Source organism: Lepisosteus platostomus, chromosome 2 (assembly GCF_059453375.1).
Source record: "Lepisosteus platostomus isolate fLepPlt1 chromosome 2, fLepPlt1.hap1, whole genome shotgun sequence".
Lineage (NCBI taxonomy): Eukaryota > Metazoa > Chordata > Actinopteri > Semionotiformes > Lepisosteidae > Lepisosteus > Lepisosteus platostomus.
The window spans coordinates 8,086,020-8,104,959 of NC_142612.1; the positions used below are offsets into that span (position 1 = coordinate 8,086,020).

The window sequence follows — 18,940 nt, forward strand, 5'->3', positions numbered from 1 at the left end:
CTTTAGTTCCCTTAGAATATGCAGAATATTGTAAATGTGCTGTCGTTTAAAGTATTAAAGTTTTCATTATCTTTGGGGTATTTGGTTATGTATAAACAAAGCAATTTCTGTTCCACTGGGACACAAATAACATGTGCCACTAATTGGAACAAGTAAAAGGTCTATTCCATGCTGAAAAGAAAAGAGAGGAAACACAACGTTTCGGCAGTGAAGCCTTCTTCAGGCCTTCTTCCCACCCAAAGAAGGCTTCACAGCCGAAACGTTGTGTTTTCTCTCTTCTCTTTTCAGCATGGAATAAACCTATAACTTGTTCCTTTGCAGACTATGCATGCTGACGCAGCTACCCACCTGTGCCAGTAATTGTTGGGTAACAGATAATTCCACTGCTGTGCATACTGTAGGTGTTAGGACGTGATAAGGAGTTATAATATATGTAATGAGCATCAGTGATTTATTCAAAGCTTCCATTGTTGCTTTGTACTATTATAACAGCTTTGACTGTTATTCATACGGCTGACCCTGGGCAAGAAGAAACCAAGTGTTTGTATTTGATCAATTCATAATTTTTATTGATCCTAATCTGCAAAGATTTGAACACAACAACATTCACTGTAAACGAGTTAGGAATGTGAAATTGTGGCAGCTATTGTAACTCACATTCACTAATTACATCTAACAGACACATTGTCATTTTCATTGTCAGGCAGTCTTCATCACTAAAATCCTTTTTACCTCTACTTTGTACTCATACAGCTAAATGGGTACTTTGGTACTGCAAAATACAAACAGTATATAACAGGATTAACTGTTAACTACAATGGCTACACTTTCAGAAGATGCTATACAATTGTGTTTCTGCAGGAAGATTGAGTGAAGACAGTGAAACGTTTCAATTGACTTTTGTACAGTAATGTAGGTATGTTGAAAATGACTTAATTTGGTACTTAGAGTTTCATGTTTGCTGCCTTTTCTATATTCCTTTCTTACATTTTTTCTTGGATTTTGCTCTTAGTTTTGTATGATACACCGATCATTGATTAGCTGGGGGACAGTTAAAATTTGGTCTTTGCAGTTCTATATTAAATGAATTGAAAGACACTCTGTGCAGTGGTCTGTTCTTGAAGTTTGACCTTTGTGTGTTTTGCTCGTCAAGTATACTAGAGAGTGCTGCCGTTTTAGTTTTCTCTTTGGAATTCTTTGTTAGAGGTAATGTCCCATATTGAACACAAGATGGCAGTATATCCCAGTCTTTTACGGAGTTTTACAAATTGTGGCTTTAGAAAATGTTTGAGATCATCATTTCTTAATTAATTTACAGAATGAATCCCTCTTTAGAATAATAACATGACATTGAGCCGGGAATAGTTGTACAATAAGTTATGTATTCCACATTACATGAAACACCACTTTATCAGCTTATGGTCTCAACCTTTGTGTTGCTTAAGTCTTCAATGCAAACGCAGGGCAGAAACAAATCCAAAAAAGAGAAAACTAGAGAGGATCAATGACTGGGGAAGTGCTTGTAATATAATTCTCTTTTTAAAAGTCTCTTAATTGAACTTTGGGTGTATTAATTATCTCACTGCACAGATAAAGTAACGATATGTGTAGATTGTTTTTACCAGTTATTTTCTTTGCTTTTGTATTTCTTAGCACTGATTTGGAAAGCCACTGACAAGAAGCGCTATCTATTTACACAGTGACCACCGAACTATTTATTAAATGTCATATTGTTCAGAATGGATTTTGTTGGCCAGGACACCATCTGCCATCTGAAGTGGAAAAAAAAAAGGTGTAAAATCAATTTACTGGTGTGCTCAACCTGTGTGTTGGCCAATCCCTTTACCAGAGGGCCAGGTTTAACTTGCTAAGGGCTGAAACGACACAGCTGTCTGGACACTAGAATAGCTCATTCCCCATTGGGGGTGTTTATGTGGTCTGTGGGGGGACGCTTTGCTTCTGAGATGCAGAGCTGACTGATATAAGTCAAAAGAACAGCAACAAATGAAAAGAGCAACAGAAGGAAGAGGAAAGCTGCACAACTGGACACAAGGACCATAAGGATGGTGAGTACACGCATTCAACTCACATACCCAGGAGCTTAAATACTTAGCCCTCATTTTTTCTCTGGGATGCACATGTTTTGATTTTTTAAGAAATGTATTTCCTTTGGAAATGTTTATCCAGACATGAGCTCTCAACCTTTTTCGACTGCAGAATTTTATATCGTAGGTATATTATGAGGTTACGGCTTCAGACCTAATATACGAATAATGTCAAATATTAACTTTGTTTTTCAAAACCTTGTTGTATTTCAGTCCTACAAAACAAATATTATTAATGACTCACTTGTGGATTGTTATTGTTTACAGTATGGATTCATCAATACCTGCCTTAAATCTCTGGTTGTTGAGAAATTTGGTGAAGAAACATGGGAGAAACTAAGGTGTGTACTGTAGGAATAGTTTCGTAAATATTAAGGTATGTAGAGAAATAAATATTCTTGTGAACAGTGCCTAAGGGCTTTTGGTCAATTACAAGTAATAAAACATTTTAAGGACAGACAAAAACTGTAATGTTTCTATGACTCATACAGTACATTTATTAAAATAATTCAAACAAAAGTAAGGAATTTACTTTTGGTTGAATTATTTACTAGAGAATTTGAGATTTTTACTATTTAAAATGGGAATTTACTTCTTTTCTTTTTATTATAAAATAAAATGTAAAAAATATTACAATTTTAATCTCTGTTAACTTTTTTCTGTTGTAAACCATTGCTGTAATTCAGAAACCTGTGAGCGCCTCAGTTCATTAAGATGAAGTATGGCAACAAATTCTTCATTCAACAGATTCTAACTATGCTATACACTACATATACTGTAATTATTAGCTCCTACTGTTGTATTAACTGTTGTAATAATCAACAGCCCCGTAGTTCCCTTTTTCTGTCCTGTGAAATGGGAATAAAATACTTCATTTAGTTTATTTCATTTTTTCAGGATCCAAGCTGAAGTTGAGGACACCTTCATGACCTACGAAGTCTATGATGACGTCATCACCCTCAGACTGGTGAAAGAAGCCTGTAAAATGCTCAGTAAGTCCAACCTTCAACTTGGCTCATTTCTAAGCTTTTTTTCTTATGTTCTAAAATAACACAAACTCCACCCTCAGGTTACGTTTAGAATTGGACTTCAGGAGTTCAGGAGTACGTTTAGATTCAGAGATAGGATCAGATCACATAGGGTTGGAATTAGGTTTAAATACAGGTTTACTGCTGGTTATGGAGTAAAGTTCCTTTTCTTTGCATTGTCAAATACTGAATGAGTCCCTTTGCAATCTTATTCTCTTAATTTTGTGTTTTGGAGCATAGCTCTGTTATTTGGATGAATATCCAACCCTTAATTCTGCTTTCTAAGTGTTTTTGTCTCTTATTTTGCTAGGAGTCACTCTAAGTGCAAGGAAGTGTTTAACATTAGGTTTAAAGTTAGGGTACTGGTTACAGTTGTCCGCAAGATGAGTTGGCTATCGAATGTTTCAGCTGCAGTGTCCATCATCAAGACTTTCAAGGCCATCGGGATGCTTGCCACCCAAATCGAAAAGTGTGGCTTGGTGATGAAGGTTTTGCAGGGTGCCTCCTGAGTGGCTCAGTCAGTAAAGGTGTGAAGTAAATAAAGGCCCAGGTGAATCCTGTGCTCCAGAAACGCAGGTTAGAGCCAGGCTTGATATCACAGAGGGTAGGGTGGGGTTGGTTGGCCAGGGCCCTCTTAGCAACACAGCAGCCCTTCTGGGCCTCTTGGCACCTCTTATCCAATCAGCACCCAGTTTGCAATATGGGGCTGTGCAGCCTGTGCAGCCTGTGTTAGACGTGTTGGAAGATGAGTGGCTCAGAGGTAGGTGGGTTGGAGGAGTCTATCCAAACGTTGTTACTCTTCTCTGTGCGTTATCATGAAGTTCATAGCTTCAAACCAAGACGTGAAATACACATACCTGGAATTGCCTATTCCAAATTGGATGGGAATAACAATAAAAATGTTAGTCCCAAATAGCAATTCTGACTTTTCAAAAAAATAAAATCAGAAACTTTTATCCACACCAACAATTGGGAATTGTCATTTCATCCTCCGCAACCTACCATTTTACAGTATGTATGACCTCGTGAATCTGGGGTCTGTATTTCTGTATGTACATAAAAAGAAAAGACAGAAAAAAGCAATTAGCAAGTAACTCCCTGGGGCTGCATAAGAAACACAGATCGAGTTTTTGGACAGCCATGCCAGCAGTATGATTAGTACAGAAATGTCAAGGTCTTGTTGAAAAAGAAACAAGGAGGTAAGTCGTTGGGGATGTTTTGCATCGTCTGATCTTGGTGCCCTTGTTAAAATTCATGGATAGAGGGATTCCAAAGTGTGTCAGAGTATTTTAACCAAAACCTTGTCTCCTTCTGCTAGGAAATGCAAACTTAGTGACACATGAAATTTCTAGCACAGTAAAGACCCTAAAGTACACCGCCAAATCATTAAGGAAACATAAAATCAATGTTCTTGATCAATCAACACAATCTCTAGGACTCAATCCAATTGAAACTATGTGATATGAATGAAAGACGGCCTCTTACAATCATAGGCTGAGCAGTCTGAGGGATCTGGAGCCGTTCTGGATGGACGAATGGTTTACAATCCCTACTGAAAGGGGCTTAAACCTATTAAAAGCCTCCAGGAAGAACCTTGTCTGTTTTCAAAGAATAGAGGATCTGTGCCGTGCCACTTGCTGTGCTGTAAATAATTTTGAACATTGTATATTTAAGAAAAATGTACAGTTATTTGGGGTCATGTTTGTTTTTCATATACTGTATCAAACGCTGATCATCTTCACATTCTTCTTGTTTTCGTTTAATCATGCAACAGTGTAATAAGTTGCACGAACTGAAATGTAGGCATGAATTTGTTTGGCTAAACCCAGATTTCAGTGAACTTCTCCAAGGGGGCGTGAATTAATTTTGCGGCGCCTGTACGCAAAGGGCGAACATGGCACGAACCACAACAGGGAGCAAGTTAATCAGTGGTGGGGTTTCTTTTGGCTGGAGAATGGAAACAGGATGGAGTGGAAGCCCTCTCTGTGGGGCTGACCAGAGAGAAAGCACAGCACTGCAGGGCCTCTGAGGCTGCAGGTGTTAACAATGTCCCCACTGAACTGGGTTACTTTTCTTCTTCTTCACCATGGATCCGTCTCTGTGGGTTTTGTTGCATTGCCCTTCTGGGTTCTGTGAGATTTTGTATTTCATATCTTCTCTACCATTTATGCCAATTTTTGGGGATATTCCTTTGCTAATTGCAGTAACCTATGACCAGTAGAGCACATACTGAAACTCAGATATGAATCTTTTTTGTGTGAAATTAGCATATTATCTTACCAAGCTGTGCTGAGCTTCCAATTTTTCAGCTTCTTTATCTTTAGTTAGTGACAATTTCCAACAAATATCAGGAAATTGTTTATAATGTGACAGGATGTCACTGACAGCATTAAAGCACCACTGTCCCAGTAAAACATCTGTATTAAACAATCTGACTTGGACAGCTGATATCCCCAGCTAGTCTTTTAAGGACATTTGTGCTTTCTCAAACCTTCAAAATCCAAGTATTGTCCACAACTAAAAAATGGTATAACAAGAACTTTCATCTTTCGGCAAACTCACTAAAAAGAACTAGTTGACACAGCTTAACTATGATAAAAAAATTACAATACATCACTCATACCAGCTGTTTTCATAATGCTCGACACAATTCTTATATGGAAGCACATTGCACAAGAGTAACTAACGTTTTCCTGAATACAGGTACTCTATATATGTTGATGTGACCACGTCTTATCCCAAGCAGTTCTCTAAAAGACTTTTAACTCCACCTCGCACCAGATGTGTCTTCTGAAGTTGTGCTGAAACTCTTCGGAGAATATTTCTTCAGCTTCTGCAAGATGTCTGGCTATGACCGAATGCTGCGCACACTAGGGGGGAACCTGATGGAATTCATTGAGAACCTTGATGCTCTCCACAGCTACCTGGCACTTTCCTATCAGGTACTCTTGCTTCAAACATGGATGAAAAACTGTGAAAACGTTTCCGTAACTTAACAATTGTTTTCAGTGTCTAGTATGGGAAAACTTATACTTATTTAAGGGGGAAGTAAAGAAAGTTGTTGTTCACTTCCTAAGTCAGAAGTAACTAACACACTCTGCCCTCAGTCTGACCAGATGTTTGATTACTGTTTTTTTAATTAATTTCTTTGATCTTTTTATAAACACTGGAGGATAAATGCTGTCAGCAGCCCTAACTTATTTTTATAAAACAGTACTGCTGTCAAAGATGTTGGTGATTTTTGGCATAAAAGCATCTTACCAGAGGTATAGTGATAAGAAAAAATCTGGTGTCCAAGATATTTGACACAGTTTGACCAGCCCAAAGTATAAGAATTAGGGAAAATTGAAGAATTATCATAACATGTTAAAGAACAGTGGAAGTACAGTAACATATATTTTGTGACTTACCAGTAATATGTTAAAGGGGTTGATAGAAATATAAAAAGGAAGCTATGTTCTCTGCATACAGCAGATTTTTTTTAGAGATTTCTATACTATACTGTTACTTTTGGAACTTTAGAAAACAATTTCCTCTTTGGAGTTAGAGATGGTCCTGACCTGGCTGAAAGATGAAAGTTGAAATCTGAAATTTGAATTTTTCCCTTTGGCACTGGCTGATATATTTACTGTACCTATTTTGTCTGAGATCAGCAAGCAACCTTTTTGTCTGGTCCAGGAAATGAATGCCCCCTCCTTCCGGGTGGAGAGGAGAGAAGATGGAAAAATGCTGCTTCACTACTATTCTGACAGGAGAGGCCTGTGTCATATAGTACCAGGTAAGAAGCAGAACGCAGTGGTGGGAGATGGAGGATGAAAGGCATACAGTACAATTCTTAAAGTAAGTGGAAGTTGAAAGGAGTTTTCTTTTTTTTCTGATAACATCTCAACAAGTGCATCATAGTTCTTTTGTGTAACCTAGTTGTATTTCTGTGTTCCAAGGCTTTGTCGATGGCACAATTTTTTACAAAGCAATATTATTTTTCAAGATCACAGAAACACATGTAAAACATGGTCATATAGTTTTAAAAATGAGTGTAAAAATCAGGTGTCATGGATTTTAATTCTTGGCCAAACACCTTTTACTGAATGAAGGGGTTGCTTGTCGTCTGTTTTTCTTGTTCCATGTCATTTTGTCTGCTCTGTGATTCTAATTTCTGTAAATCAGAAAAGCTTAAAGAAGCTTTTATACTGAATTACAGCAAAAAGGTTCTCTTCAAAATTGAATAAGGTCTAGGCAGGTGTACCACAGTGGTATATTTTAGTGGAGTTTTTATGCCTGATAATTTTCTCCCCATGCTCAGTAAGTGGTAATAATGCCTCTAGATGAGCACATGAAAATATACAGAGGAAGTGAAAGTAAAATGTGACACCTAAGACCTTGTAACATCGCATGTGATAAAGAAGTAAGAAACCCGAAATCGGTAGTGGAAAAAATTCAAATAACCTCCACTCTCTGGTTTAATACCACTCTCTGTTCACTCCATTTCCTACAGGAATAATTGAAGCGGTAGCAAAAGACTTTTTTAACAGCCAAGTCAGCATGACCATCCTCAACCAATCCGAAGAGGAAGAGCGCACTGGGAAAAAGGAGCACGTGGTCTTCTTGGTTATTCAGAAGACACACCTGGCGAAGAGAAAAGCCAGACCAGCAGGCGGCACAAGCACCGACAAAACACACGATAAAGAGGTTCTTCTTATATGTACAAAATTAAAGCAGCGTGTACTTTACTAGCCACAGATCTACACATATCCTTGTTGGCTTGGTAACAAACACCCCCCAAATGAATGGCCCCAAGTCATTTTTTAATTGACAAAAAGTATCATTTGCTAAAACCAAATTGTTTCACATACAGTATGTTATTTTGCTGCTCCATCAAAATCAATAAACCCATGATCATCACATACTAGTAAGCCTAACTGCACAGGCCATTTGTTTGCATATCTGAACTTGTTTGCATAACTGAACCAAGGACAAAATGTAAATGCAGAAAAGAAGTGATGATTAAAGCTACAACAGACAATCGAAAAACACCATTTATACTGCAGTTTTGCCGCTTGCAGTTCAGGGTTTTGCCAGAAAATAATTTAAGAATGACCATCTCACCAGTGTAGAATAATAAGGGCAAGAAATGTGGACAGTGTGTAGTGTTTTAAGAACAAGGGGTAATGTTGGTAAACACTGCATTCAGTTTAGGGCTGTCAAGACATTGTGTAAAATGAATTAACTCCAACATACTTCTATTGCTTATTATGCATTTACTCTAAGGAGCCTTCAGCAATCATTAAAAAGACAGCAGGGTCCTCTAACCTCAATGTGTCATATAGATTATTATGCTTTGTTTCTGCAACAAGGGCATGATTTACACAGGGCTTCCTGAATTACACTGAACCCACTGACAATGTCAGACAGGAATGAAAATTAAACTTAAGATGCCAGTGCTAACCTGACTATGTCACCTGCAATTTCACAGACACCAGATCCCAAGTCACTTTGAAGTATATTCCTCAAATCTATCCTGATAATACAGTTTTGCAGCTCAGAACCAAGAATTGTGGTTCTTTGCTTTAAAAAATGTCACGTTGTTGCCATAACTTACCCGAACAAAAGAAAATATTTTAAGGAATGCATGATGGCATTCTCTTTCTTTTCCATGGCTCATACACTCTAAAGACTAATGCCTTGGATAAGCCAGTTATCACAGTGGACTTTAAGGTGCATCCACACCAAAATTAATTTTAATCAAATCCCACGTTTCACCAGATATGTCCTTTGAGAATACATTTTCATCTAGACTGACAACCTAGCCAAAAGGCTTGCAGTGCAACAGCTTAGAAGACACACAAAGGAAGTGAAAATTGTAATTGAAATGAACACGAGAGAGGGTTAAGAAGTGCAAGTATCCAGCAGAACTGTAACCATATGACAGAGGGATGAAGGCCATGCAATTGAAGCAGACAAGTGCCAATCCAGCCAGACAGGACAAGGAAACAAGCCACATCAGTGTAGGCACATAGCCCAGTCCATTATTACTATTTAAGAACACAACAAAGCTGCAAAGGAAAGAAAGAAGGCTGTTCGGTTTAGCTGGCTCATTTGGTAGCTTGGTAGCTCAGTGAGACGAATTTGTCCAGCCATTCCTAAAAGTATAGTATAAAGCTATAATGTACTTTTGTGGTATAATACATGATTATTCTAAACACAATATTATAAGTAAGGTTTTTTAAAGTACTAGAGCACTAGATTTAAAATAAATATTTTTTCATTAAATCTCACATATTTTGTTATATACAGTACCTAGGCACTCAGTTTGTTTCTATTGCTTACGCATTTCGTCTTCATGAGGACATAGAAGAATCTACGTAAACACCTAGAATCCCTTTCGCGCAGAGCTTAGAAACATCCATGTGATGTGCACAGTGAATGCCCATTGCCTGCAATTAGAGAATTAATTATTTATGTGGAACTATCAGAAAGTGAAAAGCTATCAGAAAATCTTAATCTAACAGGCTTACATCCTATGATGCTTGTTGAAAGAACTCTAACAGATAAGTTAAGCAAGACCTAACTCATCTAAGTATATGGTGACTGTCCCCTACAATGCTATTGCCATACATATTGTGCTCAAGTTCTACTCCGATTATCTTTCCCATTGCCTTCTATGTAATAGAAGTAAGACCTATTGAATGACTTGACTAGGCTTTGTTGATGGATATTTCCAGATAATACCCTAACGACTCCACAGAGGTAGAGCACACTGGGGAAGAAGGAGCATGAGGTCTTCTTGGTTATTCAGAAGACATACTCTACCTGGCGGAAAGAAAACCCAGACCAGCAGGGGGGTTATGCAAACAATAGTTATGCAAACAGTCTATTAATAGATCTTGTTATATTAAGTGTAACAGGTAAAAATACCATCAGGCCATAGAGTTTTTTATCGGAAGTGTTTCCAATACCTATAACAACTCAGCCTTGTCTATGCTAATATTATAGAACTTCTATTATAGATTATATTATAATATTATAGAACTATTTGTTCAATTTGAGGTGTGTTGTCAGTTTTTAGTAGGTCAACATCTGCAAAAAATATTAATTTAACACATTAGCCTTTTCCCTTCATTGTTTAGGTATTTCCCGCAATAATTAGCTTGGTTACAAAGCACCTTAAATGACAAAAGCTGCTACAGAGCTCTGTATAACATTGAGGTATTAATTATTTTTATGGTGTTTTGATATTCTACAAGTGCAGAATACTGTATCAAAACACTACAGTCCATAATAACAATTTTGTAGTTTCATCTTCTAAATCTAAGAAATAAAATCCTTTTCTAATTGAGTGTTAGGACCTCCACTGCCTGCCTGCACATCTGATAGCTGTGATTGGCACGGGTTCTGATTTAAAGCAACATCTTTTGTATTGCATCCTGCTGCAGTGGATACACCAACTGGAACTATGACTTTGAAGTGACTCTCTGGTGTCTCTCACATCCTGTGTGTGAACCTTTAGACATTCTGTCTCTCTTTGGGTTCAAACTTGAGTTCAAAACGTATTGATAACTTAATACTTTGACTAAAATGACTACAGGCTGGTAGTTTTTCTTCCAGTGACTTGTTTGTTCTGGGCCACAATTAGGAGATGGAAGAAGCTTTAAGAAAAATGAAGGCAAAGTATTCTGCACTGCCTCATTGCTCTGGAAGAAGAACACACTGGGAAATCCTGAGAAGTATTGTCATGTTTGGACAAGGTTGGTGTTTTCTAACATTTAATTTAACATAGACAAGAGAAAGGCTGGAGAATTTCTCAAATATTTTCAGCATGATTTTCAAAGAGACAAAATAAAAGGTGTCCTGACCTCTACATTTGGTTTAGGTCACCAAATATGTGATTTGTAGAAAGCGTATATTAAAATGTTGTAATGTCAAAAATAATCTCACTCAAAATATTCGGGAGTTTCTTATAACATCCGTAGGTTACTGTGTCCCATTATATGAAGTCAAATGAAGGGAGCATAGTATTTAATTCTCAGAAATTAGGACTCGACCTGATTGTGTAAGGAAAAAATGTTTTCTCATTCCAAGCTGTTTACTTTTCAGATTATCAAGAAAAGACGTTTTTATTGTAACTGTACTCATAAGAAACATATTTTACCTATGAATATAAAGTATGCAATTTATTTTTATTTTGTGGCTATTTTTTTGCTCAAAAGATAATTCTCTCTCAATGTCTGCTTGATAGTTGTGGACTTCTCATACACAGAGTCATCATTCTGGGTCTCATTTTCCTTCAGGCAACTTGGTGAGTTCATTCACACCATTCTACCCCAGCAAGCTGTGGATCGAGGAGAAAGCTTTCTGCAACGCATTCCCCTTCCACATCGTCTTTGACGGGGCAGTAAGTTCAGTTGTGATCCCACAGATGCCAGCTTCATACCATTGGCATACAACACATAATCAGCAGGGTGAAACAAACCTGCCCTAGGAGGGTCAAGTCCACAGCTCACAATCCCTATTAGTGTGAACAATTCGACGCTTTCCGCTTCACAAGGATAGGAGGGCAACACTGATCATCTGTTCAAGTCAATTTAGTCTTGACAATGCCAGTTAAGAGTTTGTGACATCATGATATCCAAAGAGCTTGCCTTCGAGCCCACTCCACGTTTTCTGATTAGCAAATATGTTTAGTCCCTAAGTGGAGTTTCACTTGAACACAGCATCTCTCTAATTCAATGTATTTTATAAAATAATTAAAAGTGTGGTTTGATAGAATTATAATACAGGCTTTTTAAATTATGTCTGGTTACTACCTTTAATTTACATACCAATTTATAAACCTATTAAAAGACTAATCTCTGTCTGGTGACTTATTGCAGTGATTTATGGAAAATGCTGTGTTTTTCTACTATGGCTATATATTTCATGTAATTGCCAGAACCAGTATCATGATATACTCCATTGCAAAACAATATATCGTCTGGCATCTGGTGATGGGATCATAAAAATCCAAATGATGGGGCTTACTAGTGTTGCATGAAAAGTGAAATGTGAAAAGTGAATAATTTCTTTGCACGCATGCCATATCTACAGTATGTTGTATCGTTTCCATCCTTGCTTATCTTGATAATGCTTTCATTTTCTTTCCTCTTAACTTAGTGTCTTCTTAAGAAAGATGGTGCCTGTTCATTCTCTTTTTTTTGTCTAACAGGGGGCCTGCAGTGAATTAGTCACTTGGGCAATGGTTGATCAGTTTATATAATAGTTTTTTTTTTTGTTTTAGCAAAAATAAAATTTATGAACTATGTAAATAAATGAAAACATAATAATACTGCTTCAACTGAGTTTTTTGATTCTCTGAAATTAACTGATGTTTCACAGCTGAGGGTGAAGCAGTCAGGAGTCAACATCCAGAAGTTTGTGCCTGGGCTGCAGACCATGGACATCCAACTCAACGAATACTTCAGCATCATTCACCCCCAGGTCACCTTCACTATTGACAGCATCAAGAAATTCATCAACAGCCAGTTTGTCCTGAAGACCCGCAGGGAAATGATGCCAGAATCTTCAAAGAATCAGCCTATGCTCAAGCTCAGAGGTACTGCCCCAACAAGATCTCCCCAGTTTCGCCAAAGGTATCACTTGTGCTTTGTTACTGCCGGGCACAAAGTCATAATGACTGGTAATGACCACTTTGATGCACTATCTGCACTGCACAGTAGAGTAATTCTCTTTATTGCTTCTGTTCGTTTTCTTAATGTTGATAGGTAGCTCTGTCAGATCTCCAAACAGCCAAAGCATGGATGGGAGTCATTTAATAAAAATTATTGGTTCCTGGCAAGAGTTGTACTGCCAGTCCAATGATGACAGAAGCCTGTGTACTGTACAGTATGTCCTTGTCCTCACAGGGCAGATGGTGTGGATGGACGCCTTGGGCTGCATGGTGTACCTGTGCTCTCCCAAGCTGCGCAGCCTTCAGGAGCTGGAGGAGAGGGGCATGCACATCGCGGACATCGCCCAGCACGACACCACGCGCGACCTCATCCTGCTCAACCAGCAGCGCCTGGCCGAGATCGAGCTCTCCAACCAGCTGGAGCGCAAGAAGGAGGAGCTGCGCATCCTCTCCAGGACCCTGGAGGTGGAGAAGAAGAAGACGGAGACGCTGCTGTATGCCATGCTTCCCAGGCACGTCGCCAACCAGCTCAAGGAAGGAAAGAAGGTGGAAGCAGGTACCGGCTTCACACAGTCTGTGTTTCAGCATTTCAGAACCGGATTTCGGCAGGATGGCTCAGCCCATGTAAAGAATTTACTGTACTTTATACGTATTTGAAAAAAACATTGATCAGCTGTTATGCTGAACAAAATATCGTGCAATCAACTAGGCAAAAACTTCCGCAAACCCCCAAAGCCACCAAGATTTTCAGGTGCACAATGGAGATGGTTTCAGAGTTTACCTAGAATATAATTCTGTGTGCCGGCAAAGGAAACCTTTCTTCTGCATCTGAAACAATGAAATATAAAAAGTGTTTATTTAGAATGCCATTCATGGTATTCCAATTATGTTTTAGGTACAAATCTGCAATGAAAATGAAAATATTGGGGGTTTTGTATTTATTTGTATTTATTATCTTCAGCCAGGTCTATTGTTCTATCTTCTTTGATTTTTGGAAACTGTAAGTGCCTCCCTTTTGATTCTGCGTGAAGCCCTCAGTAGGATTAATATGGCTGACATGGAACATTGTGTTGAACAGGACAAGTACTGTAAGTGCAGTCAAATAACAAACAAGTAATCGGGATAAAAAGAAGACTTAACAAAAAGGAGAAACAGTATTTTCAAGTCCCTGTCCAATTTTTTTTCTTGTTTAATGGTGCGAATATTTTTATTTAGCTAGTTTTGTGTTGAAAGGTCAGAAAAAGAAGCTATGAAATTGTTGTTGTTGTTGTTTTTTGTTAATTGGAGACGTGACATTCAATATCTCACAGCGTTTAGTTTTTGTTCTTTCTACATGTCCTGAGTCTTTTTGTGACTTTAAACAAAAAACATACAGTATGTCTTTTGCACGAAGTAACTATATATATATATTTGTTAGTAATATATTACATTATAAATACAATACAAAATTACAAATATAATATTACATTGTCTGAATGTGCCAGGTTAGAGAGCAGTTCCTTTAAAGAAGCCTGCTTGCAATCTGTGGTATTTTTTTAACGTGTGGTTTTGTCTTCTACCAGGAGAGTTCAAGGAGTGCACCATACTCTTCAGTGATGTAGTAACATTTACTAACATATGTGCAGCATGTGAGCCGATCCAGATTGTCAACATGCTGAATTCCATGTACTCCAAATTCGACCGACTGACCAGCATCCATGACGTGTACAAGGTAAGGCTACTGGGCAATGTATGCTGCTCTTCTAACGTTTCTGATGTCTCCTTACATATTCCAAACACTTTGTCTGATGCACATCCAGGTCTGTTTAAACGGTTAATGCCTGGTTAGCTATTTCATCTACTTTGTAAGCCTGATAATGAAGCAAGACATTCTGTTTGCTAAGTATCAGATGTTTGTACAGTACAGTATATGTGAAAAGAAAACTCATTTTGTCACTCTTATATTACAGATATTTCTGCTCACATGCACTTTTGTTTGTCCATTGATCTCTATCCAGCTTCTGACTTGGTTAGCCAGAGCACAAATAATATGGGAAAATCTAGAGCAGACCGAAGACTGAAGTAATCTGTCTGAAAGTATATCTTCTCCAGGTTGAAACTATTGGGGACGCCTACATGGTGGTTGGTGGTGTCCCCATCCCAGCCGACAGTCATGCAGAGCGAGTGGCAAACTTTGCCCTGGGAATGAGAATTGCTGCAAGGGAGGTGACAAATCCTATCACAGGTGATCCCATCCAGGTAACAGTCTGAGTCTGTGATGCTTTCTCTCAATTCACAGTCTTTTAAGACTTCTTAGGCCTGCACGGCATTGTGAACAACAACATAATAATGATTAGCTCCTTACACTTATTAGCGCTTTTCTGGACACTCCACTCAAAGCACTTTATAGGTAATGGGGTCTCCCTTCCACCACCACCAGTGTGCAGCCCCACCTGGATGATGTGACAGCAGCCATAGAGCACCAGTACTCTCCCCACACATCAGCTCTCAGTGGGGAGAACAGAGCGATGAAGCCAGTTAGATGGGGATTATTAGGAAACCATTATTGGTAAAGGCCAATGGGACATGAAAAAGGCCTCATGCACTCACACCATGGCAATTTAGCCAATTAACCTACCAGTATGTCTTTTGAGTGTGGAAGGAAACCCACACAAACACGGGGAGAACTAACAAACTCCACACAGACAGCACCCCAGGTCTGGAATTGAACCCAGAGTCCCAGCTCCACAAGGCAGGAATGCTGATCACTACACCCACCCGCTGCCCTTACAATAAATATCTGAAATCTATTTCGGTATAGAATGAAACAAGGACTTTCCAGGAAACGTACAGTTTTTTTGAAAAAGGAAAACACCAAGACTTAAATTAAACTATAGTTCTAGTTTTGATATATGCAAGGTACAAAATGAGAGAATGGAAGAATTCTGTCATATGTTATGGATTCCTCTTTTTAGTTTATCCCTAATTCCTTAGGCCCATGTGCAGGTGGTTTTTATGTGTTCACAATGTTAAGCAGGAAGTTATTGTGAATCTCCCAGATCAGAGTAGGTATTCACACTGGACCAGTGCTGGCAGGGGTAGTAGGAGAGAAGATGCCCAGGTACTGCCTGTTTGGAGACACGGTCAACACTGCTTCCAGGATGGAGAGTCATGGAGTGCCCAACCACATCCATCTCAGCCCCACTTCGTACAGGTGCACAACGCTTAAAATCTTACCTTGGTACTGTCAGATTAATGTTCATATACAGTATAAAAGCAACAGGATCATTCAAGGAAACTTGCTCATCCATACAGTTATTTATTAGTGTTCACATACCTCTATTGGCCACCCCACTCCCCCAACCCCATGTAACACACATGCAATAAGGTCAAAACTATCATTTTGCACTTAGTGTTAATTAGTGTTAATACCACCCGCTCCTTAATTTAATTGAAAATTAGCAGGATCAATCCCTGCCTTAACATAACAATTAACACAGAACTTAACTTGAAACCACCAACTCCTTAATTTAACTGATTAATGGCAGGATCAGTCAGTGTCTTAATATAACCATTAACACACAGTGTTACAGTCTGGATCTGAACCTGCAGACTACAGGATGCTGTACTCTGCATTTTTGTCTTTCAACTGATGGAGACCCATTATAATTAACCGCCAAATCACTTGAATTACTGGGCTATCCTGCGTCTTAGTCTGGACCAAGTATAGTATCATTTCAAGAACTGTCATAGTCAACTGCCTTTTTGTAGAGATACATTACATTTAGATATCTGCATTTGATCATTTTACTATTTTCATTACAGTACCTTGATGGACAATTTAAGGTTTTGGACCAAAATGCAGTCACACCATTTTAATGTCGATGAGTTACCCTGAGGTGTTTTAACAAACCTCTGTAATCTCACCGACAACTGGGACTTGAAATCGGTGGTTTATCGCTCTTTAATTTAATCTCAGTTTCAGTGTCTGCACCAAAAAGAAAAAGGGAGGAAATCAAACTGACGAACAGTAGCATTATAATTATGACCTATTTCGTCCACAGTGTAAATAAAATATTGCATTTTATATTACCCAATCTTTCTACAGAGCCCTGGAAAACAAAGGCTTTGAGATCAGTGAACGGGGTGAAATTGAGGTGAAAGGCAAGGGAAGGATGTCTACCTTCTTTCTTCTCAAGAACTTACAAGCCTCTGAGGACGAGATAATGGGCAGAGAGTTGAAAGAGCCACTGCTGTCTGTGGAAGATAAAGAAGAGACAGTAGACGGTGGAGATGGTAGGCACAAGTGGGAAAACTCAGTGGTTAAATCTTGACTTGTAAAATAAAAAAAGTGAATTTGACAGAACTAAAATTAATTCAGGTATATTAAAATGAATTATGCTATTTATGCTACTTAACTACTTATGTCTGGGAATACATTTGGATAATGTTTTTCTGAAATATGTAAGCTACCAATGTCCTTAAACACATTTGTCACATTTGTATGATCGTTCAGGAAGATAACATTGAGCTAAACAAATGACAGAGCTAACACAGCTCTTTTAAGTATAGAGCTTAGTTTTTTTGTAACCATATTCAAATATTCAGATATAATTGAAGAGTAACTGCCAAGTCTTTAGTTAGTCAAAAGGACGAGAGATAGCTATTGCCTCAATGTAAAATATGGGGGCAAATCAGAGGAAAAAGAAGCAAAGTTAAGTAAAAGTTACGAATTATTTATACCTACAAAGAAAACAAAAAGCTCTTATCGTTTAGTAAAAAAATAGTGTCGGCTCTGATGAGCCCCAGCACAATGAATTGGGAAATATGAATGTTTTTTCAACGTTTTATTTTCTCCCCAAGATGACACCATGGAGGCTGAAAGCAGGAGACTAGGGGCTGCTGTGCAGGAAAAGAGCCAGGGGACAACACTGCCACCTGGTGGTGACCTTTCTAATGAAGCCATAAACTCCAAATTCTGTCACCTGCTTTAGTCCACTAATGACAAGTGCACAAGGGGTTAAAAGTGGCTTTTACAGACATAGTACCAGTTACTGTACAAACTATGACATTTATTCATTAGTGTTATTACTACAATTTCATTGCTTTACTTTTGTGCAGGGACTGCTATCTTGTGTAACAGTAGATCATTTTGGACTGAAATCCTGAAATTATTGGATACTTCCCAGGATTAATAACAAAGTGGAAAGCTATAATGTGTTTAACTGGGACATAACTTCATATTTTCTCATTGTGTAAGGCTGGTAGACACAACTATGGTGTGTTTTTATAGCCTAATACATTTTAATTAAATTTAATAATTAAATTAATTTTAAGACCATTATCTTAAGATTTGAAGGTAGCTTCACACTCCTTTTAAGTAAAAGTCAAAAACTAAAATCACCTGAAGCAAGTGTCTCCTATTTTCTGCCCTAAATAAATGTGCACACTTACTATGTGTGTCCTTTGCTTCTTCTTTCATTGTTGAGTTATGCTTTCATTCTCTTTGGCCTAGAATAAATCAGAATTTTGATCCACATACAAATCACCATTTGTAAAACCAATTGAATACATTTTTTTTTCATTAGACCGCTTCAGTCAATAAAAACCCAATCTGAAGTACAGAGTGTTCGTTGAAGTTTGCATTAAATAAATCATTTATGATAAATGACATTTAAGAACTTATTTTTTCAGGACATTTAAATATTTTAACCTGAATATGGCTCTTATACTGTAGCATTATTGCTGCTCTTTCCTGAGCCCTTCCCTGTACTGTGTAGTCTCATTTCAAAATGTGTTTGTCTCTTTGATGTAAGGAATATCCAACATGGAAGCATAATGGATTCATCTACTGTTCTAAAAGAAGGACATTCTGAACAGTTAGTGACTGCTCCAGCTAGTCTTGCAAGTGCTAAATAAATGTGAAATTTGCAAATGAAGTCCTCCAACCTGCAGTTCCGACCCCTTCAGGGTACAAAATAAACTAGATTGGCCCCTATTCATCTCGCAGCCTCATCACCAGATTTACTGCTGCAGCAAACCATCTGCCACAGACGAAACCCATGCTGACACAGAGCGTAGTCTTTAAAGAGACGTTTCATTTGCACCTGCTGGCTACACATTTGTGTTGTACGAGGACAGCTGGCTTACAGGCCTTTTCCTGC

At 38.2% G+C, this 18,940-nt stretch overlaps 1 protein-coding gene across 1 annotated transcript; it reads left to right on the forward strand.

The window, feature by feature from the left end:
• Window positions 1–1,573: 1,573 nt before the first annotated feature.
• On the forward strand, window positions 1,574–18,340 carry gucy1b2 (guanylate cyclase 1, soluble, beta 2). The gene is made up of 15 exons (XM_088648838.1): window positions 1,574–2,066; window positions 2,373–2,446; window positions 3,003–3,097; window positions 5,915–6,075; window positions 6,812–6,911; window positions 7,629–7,822; window positions 10,767–10,878; window positions 11,422–11,525; window positions 12,506–12,722; window positions 13,033–13,353; window positions 14,360–14,508; window positions 14,889–15,035; window positions 15,836–15,990; window positions 16,885–17,072; window positions 17,640–18,340. Exons 1-15 carry the CDS (start codon window positions 2,064–2,066, stop codon window positions 17,768–17,770), a joined length of 2,151 nt encoding a protein of 716 aa, XP_088504964.1. The 5' UTR covers window positions 1,574–2,063; the 3' UTR covers window positions 17,771–18,340.
• The last annotated feature ends 600 nt before the right edge of the window (window positions 18,341–18,940 follow it).

Excerpts from the sequence above, each read along its gene's own strand:
- gucy1b2 (XM_088648838.1), top strand. Across the intron at positions 7,823-10,766 it reads ACAAAACACACGATAAAGAG|GAGATGGAAGAAGCTTTAAG; the intron begins GTTCTTCTTATA and ends GGCCACAATTAG. Across the intron at positions 17,073-17,639 it reads GACAGTAGACGGTGGAGATG|ATGACACCATGGAGGCTGAA; the intron begins GTAGGCACAAGT and ends TTTCTCCCCAAG.